Consider the following 6,080-nt stretch of genomic DNA (forward strand, 5'->3'; position numbering starts at 1 on the left):
CCCCTTACCTGTACGAGAGCAGGGGCCCAACTGCAAGGGAAATGATGGGCACTGGTGGATCAGGGATTGGAAGTGGAGCAAGAGGAGAGTGTCCAGTTGCCCAAGAGAGAATGAGACAATTCCCCAACAACAATAAAAAAAAATAAAAGGTAAAAATTGTCAATAACCCAAGAAGATGTATCCCCCTTCACCATAACCAGAGAAAAGCAAATTCTGACACATGGATATGGAGCTACTTTTGGCCTCCAGGACTACAAAGACAAAAATGAGTGACAGGACCTGATGTAGTAGGGTAAAGAGAGAGTGGGGATAAAGGACGGGGCTCGTGCCCTTGGTGGGAGTGGAAATTGAAGACCGAAGCTTACTGGCGATGCGGCCCTCACGTGACCAAGAGCTGACGTGGGCAAAGATACTTAAAGCCTTGACCGCCGTCCGCCGTCCTCCGTCCTCCTCTGGGTACCAACTCTATTGCGCTACACACAGCCGTGCGTTTAACCCAGGCGAGGAGAAGGCAGAGGAGAAAATTTCCCCAGATCCGGGCAGGTGGGTGTGAGGGTGGGCATGGCCTGGCACCCCTGAAAAAGGTAGCCCCGTGATGCGGAAGTCTGAGGCCTGTGAGGCCGCGGGCCCCACCGCCTTGCCCGCTGCTAGCCCGCTTTCCAGACCCCCGCGTTCAGTCGCAGCTAATTTTGGTGGGCGACGGGGAGAGGGGGAAGAAGGGACCTAAAGATTCTGATATACTTGCAGAGAATCGCTTACCTCCTTTCTCACCCAGTGTTTTCTGGTTTTGTTTTTGACACTCCGGCCCTGCACTCCACATCTCGCCCTGTTTTGAGAGGAGGAGGGAAGAGAAATAAACGTGGCAGCGAATATAAGGACACTGGGGAGGCTGGGAAAGGGTGACCGGAGCAGCACGCAATTTGAAAACAATCCGGGCGGTTTACTTCCACCCTCACTTTGCAGATACCTCCCCGGGACCACCATTCCTGCACACTCCCCTCCCCCCTGGCCAGCCTCCTGCCCTTTCAGGGTGCTGGGAAACGGGTGCGCCAGCCTCTGTAGAGGAGATGGCGGGTTTTGCGCTGGCTGGGCTTCACAGGAGGGAGGATCCTGAAAGAATGTTATTAAACCACCATGCTAACTTCCAGGCTGCTTTCCAGACACCTTCGGCCCATACAGCCCTTCACCCCCATTTTTTCAGTCCTGGAAAAAGAGTTTGGGTATGCTGGCAGTAGAAATGGCGTTAACAGGCAATTTGGGCGGGGGGGGGCGGGGATGGGTAGGAGGCGGCGCCCAGAACAGAGAAACAGTGGAAAATCACGACCCTCAAACCGAAACGGCAGACATTGGGGCTCCTGTTCCGTAGGCTAATACTAGGCCTGGGGGCTAGAGACTGAAGGACGAGTGGTCATAAAAGGGTCCACTTAATTGTTTGACAGTAATCCGTCGTCCCACGTCCCATCCCGCTTTCACTGCACCCTACCCCCGCCCCCTCCGTCTTCGGTGCAGGAGAAGGGGTGTGGCTGTGAGTCCCGGAGAAATGGCGGACTGGGGTGGGGGGGCAGCCGGAGGGAAGGAGGGGTGGAATGCCTGGGGAGTCTGCGCAGAAGTGGGGCAGATTGGGGTGGGAAGGGAGGGATGAGAAGAATTGGAATTAAGAAGTGGAACCATTTGTCATTCTGGTATGTGACTGCTAAAAGGCAGTTATTGGGACTCTTGTCCTGGGTTTGTTCCATCCACCAGTCTCCAACGTCTACTGTCTATATTTCTGCCCTTCAGTCTGTGCTTAGGATGAAGACCAAACTGAACTAAAGGAGGGAAAAACAGCCTTGAAACCTTGAAGGTCAGTGTTTGGGGGGCGGGGAGGACTGTCTGGGAACCCCTGTTGTGGGTGTAGCAAAAACCAGAGCAGAGTCTGCGACTATAGGCTACTCTTCCCCCATCTCCCTCTTTGCAAGACACGCTTGCCCTGGACATGTCCCTTTGGGTGCAGGGAAAGGGGTGCGGCTCCACCTTCTTTATTAATGGTTACAGTAGGATAGGATACAGATAGAAAAGGACTGTGAGGGAGAAACATGACCTACCGGGGTTCAAATCAAGAAAGGACGTGGAATCCATCTACCAAAGGACCCAAAATGCCTTTTCTGGGATCTCTCTGCAGGTCTATCCATCTTACTGGCCCTAAACAGCTACAAGCCTGGTGGAAAAAGGCAAACTGCTCCTACTCCCAGCAGGTTGGTATGTGCATGAACACCATCTGGAGACCCTTGGGGTTGGGGTGGGATGACCAGAACAGAATCCAGGATCTCTGCCATCTTTACTGCTCTACACCAGCTTTCCTGATGTCAGTATTGCCTCTCGTCCCCCACTTAGGTGCTAGGAAATTGTATGTTGGAATTGGGCAGGGCAGTCTAGGGATGAAGGCATGGAAAACACTGGACAACCAGGGTCCTGAATCAGCAACACAGACCTCCACACCTGTGTCTGGGTAGTAGCTAATTCATCAAGATTTATTTCCCTAAACTCACCTCTAAGTAGGCCTGGTTAGACACAAATGATAGAGTTCTAAGCCTCATTTCTATCCTTTCCTCCAGGTCCTGCTTGGCTTGCAGCCTCTGCAGAACTTGTGAGCCTGAGCTGAACTCCCTTGCCCTGACGTGCATGCATCCCACTTAAGCAAGCCAGCTCCACACCTGGATCAGAGAATTATTCCAGCTGCACCATGAGCCGAGTTCGGGATGCTGGCTGTGTAGCTGCTGGGATAGTGATTGGGGCAAGTGCCTGGTACTGTGTCTACAAATATACCAAGAGAACAAACCAGACGAAGAAGAGATTGGCCAAGTCCAAGACCAGGGCTGTGACTGGGACTGTAACCAGGGCTAGAGCTGGACTAAGGGCTGGATTCACAATCAACCTTGGGCCAGGATTCGGTCCCCCAACCCTAGTCCACAGTAGGGCAGAGGACAAGGCCCAGGATGAAGCCTCTGCCCTGGATGGGGCTGGAGCTGAGGCAGAGGCCCCACCTGTATCCAGTGCTGAGGCTCAGAGTGGGTCAGGAAGACAGGCCCAGGAGGCAGAAGGGTCCAGGGTTGGGCCTAAGGCCGAATCAGTAGTTGAGGCAGAAGTGACTTCTACAATGGCGCCACCTCCCAGGGAGGCAGAGGCCCTCATGGCTGCAGAGGCTCTCAAATTGGCAGAAGCCCCTGGCACGGCAGAAGCTCCTGGGGTGCCAGTGGTGCCTCCTGGGATGCCAGTACCTACCGAGGCAGCAGCACCTACCGAGATGGCAGAGACTCCCGTACCGGCAATACCTACTGGGGCATCTTTTGGAGCAGCAGTGCCTTCTGGGGCAGCAGCACCTACTGGGGCTGCAGAAGTTCCTGGGACCTCAGGGTCCCCTAAAACATCGGCAGCTGCCAAGAAAGCAACCCTTGGAGCTCATACTGGGGCTATACCCAAGGCTGGGTCAGTAACTGGAGCTGTACCTAAAGGTGGAACCAAGGGTGGAACCAGGTCCCGGACTGGAGGCAAGGGCAAGGGCAAGAAAAACAACAAGGTTGATGTAGATGAATTGGGGCTAGGCTTCCGCCCTGGGGATGGTGCTGCAGCAGCTGCTGCCGCCTCAGCTAATGGGGGACAGGCTTTCCTGGCAGAGGTCCCTGATTCTGAGGAAGGGGAGTCTGGGTGGACTGACACAGAGTCAGAGTCAGACTCTGAGCCTGAGACCCAGCAGAGAGGAAGAGGGAGGAGACCTGTTCCCATGCAGAAGCGCCCCTTTCCTTATGAAATTGATGAGATTCTGGGTGTCCGAGATCTCAGGAAAGTCCTTGCTTTGCTTCAGAAATCGGATGATCCTTTCATCCAACAGGTAGCTTTGCTCACTCTGAGCAACAATGCCAATTATTCTTGCAACCAAGACACAATTCGCAAATTGGGAGGCCTCCCAATTATTGCAAACATGATCAACAAAACCGATCCCCACATTAAGGAAAAAGCCTTAATGGCCATGAATAACCTGAGTGAGAATTACGAAAATCAGGGCCGGCTTCAGGTATATATGAATAAAGTGATGGATGATATTATGGCCTCGAACCTAAACTCAGCAGTACAGGTAGTTGGACTAAAATTTTTAACAAACATGACTATTACTAATGACTACCAGCACCTGCTTGTCAATTCTATTGCAAACTTTTTCCGTTTGTTATCTCAGGGAGGTGGAAAAATCAAAGTTGAGATTTTGAAAATACTTTCGAATTTTGCTGAAAATCCAGATATGTTAAAAAAGTTGCTCAGTACCCAAGTGCCATCATCATTTAGTTCCCTCTATAATTCTTATGTGGAATCAGAAATTCTTATTAATGCCCTTACTCTATTTGAGATCATCTATGACAATCTCAGAGCAGAAGTATTCAATTACAGAGAATTCAATAAAGGTTCCCTTTTTTACCTATGTACTACATCAGGAGTGTGCGTTAAGAAAATTCGAGCTTTAGCAGATCACCATGACCTCTTGGTGAAAGTGAAAGTTATAAAGCTAGTGGATAAATTCTGATTGGTTATGTGCTCTCAAACGACTTGAAGTAATTTCTTGGTTTTGCAGTCTGGGAGCAATGAAAATTGAAAGTTACTGCTTTTCCACTTGCTCATATTGTAAAGGGATCCTTTGAGCTGCCAGTTTTGAATAATGTATTATCCAGAGTGATGTTATCTGTGACAGTCCCCAGCTTTAAGCTGAACCATTTTATGAATACCAAATAAATAGTCCTCTTATACTGAAAATATTTGTGATTTTAATCATGCTGCTTGAATGGAAATATTTTTACTGGTTCCTCTCTGTAAATTGACAGTGAACCTGTCCATCATGAATAGCCTACACTTCTGTCATTTGTTTTGACTTGAATTTATCCACCAAAGATTTCATTTGTGTATCATCAATAAAGTTGTATGTTTTGACTGACGAAAAAAAAAATTGTTCTCATGCTTGAATTTAAAATCTAGCCAGAGAGATAAGGTTCATAAATACAAAAGAATTGCTAACAGTACCTGGGCATATACCCATTGTCAAATATATTCTACCTGGTTAAATTAAGCGGAAGTTGCTAGAAAGCTTCAAAGAGGAAGGGCACACTTAAGCTGGGCCCTGGGGGACAGCATGAGAAAGCAGAAGGGCATTCCAAGAGTGGGAAATGGCTTGAAGAAAGGCACAGAGGTGGAAAGTCTGTTCCTGTGATAGGAAGGTAACCAGTTTGCCTGGAATAGAAACCATAGGAAGAGGAGTGATGAGAGCGATAGGTGGAAATGTAGAGTGAGGAAAGTTTCAGAAAGATCCTGACCCCAAGCTGAGATACTGAAATATCCCATCATATTCTGGGAATTACTGGATATTTTTGACAAAAGGAAAACTAATCTGGTGGCAATGTGCAAAATGGATTGGAGCTGGGCCTGGGTTAGGTGTGGAGACTGGAAACAAGACCATTTGTTAGTAACTTAGGGTGAACCAAGTGTGAAATGAAGAATGAAATAACATGATGACTATAGAAACTGTTGGAGAATGATGATAATAAGAGACTCTTTAAAGAAAAGTACCAATATCTGCTTTGGCTGTTGGTCAACAGACAGGGAGGATAGTATGATCTGATGCAGGTCCTGACAGAGAAAGCCCTCTTTCTTGGGCACTTCTGGTGAGCAAGTAATATCAAAGTGAGTTACTATTTCTAATGATGAGAAAATGCAGTGTGACAGATAGAATGACTCTTGGTACAAAGCGTGTTTGTCTTTCCCTAAGGTTGGAGTTCTAGGACTGCCTTCTTTTAGAAGATGAGCAGTGGTGAGACCTTTATGGGACCCCCATCCCCATCTCCTGCATTCGCTTAAAAGCAAATGCATCTTCCTCTCCTCCCCAGCCCACTAAAGTAATGCAAGAAGAAAACAGAAAAGGTCTCAGAGATTTTCCAAACCCAGCCCACTTTCCTGCCACCTCTTACAAAATTCTCAGTTTTGTGTAAGTGTATAGTAGGCTGTGGCAAGGATAGAAATAGAGACTTTGGGGATGTGGGTACATAGAAAAGAGACAGATTGGT

The 6,080-nt window shown here is 48.7% G+C and overlaps 1 protein-coding gene across 2 annotated transcripts; it reads left to right on the forward strand.

Moving 5' to 3' along the window:
- Positions 1-383: 383 nt before the first annotated feature.
- ARMCX2 (armadillo repeat containing, X-linked 2) lies at positions 384-4,957 on the forward strand. Of its 2 annotated transcripts, none has more exons than XM_011383787.2 (4): positions 384-543; positions 1,780-1,843; positions 2,162-2,238; positions 2,595-4,957. In XM_011383787.2, the coding sequence occupies exon 4, from the start codon at positions 2,723-2,725 to the stop codon at positions 4,550-4,552; it is 1,830 nt and encodes a 609-aa protein (XP_011382089.1). In that variant the 5' UTR covers positions 384-543; positions 1,780-1,843; positions 2,162-2,238; positions 2,595-2,722; the 3' UTR covers positions 4,553-4,957. The 2 variants fall into 2 exon arrangements, with proteins under 2 accessions (XP_011382089.1, XP_011382088.1); XM_011383786.2 differs by having other exon boundaries at positions 2,162-2,234.
- Positions 4,958-6,080: the final 1,123 nt, after the last annotated feature.

Source organism: Pteropus vampyrus, unplaced genomic scaffold, assembly GCF_000151845.1.
Source record: "Pteropus vampyrus isolate Shadow unplaced genomic scaffold, Pvam_2.0 Scaffold543, whole genome shotgun sequence".
In the NCBI taxonomy this organism is placed as follows: Eukaryota; Metazoa; Chordata; class Mammalia; order Chiroptera; family Pteropodidae; genus Pteropus; species Pteropus vampyrus.

Excerpts from the sequence above, each read along its gene's own strand:
- ARMCX2 (XM_011383787.2), top strand. The coding sequence starts at position 2,723 with ATGAGCCGAGTTCGGGATGCTGGCTGTGTAGCTGCTGGGATAGTGATT.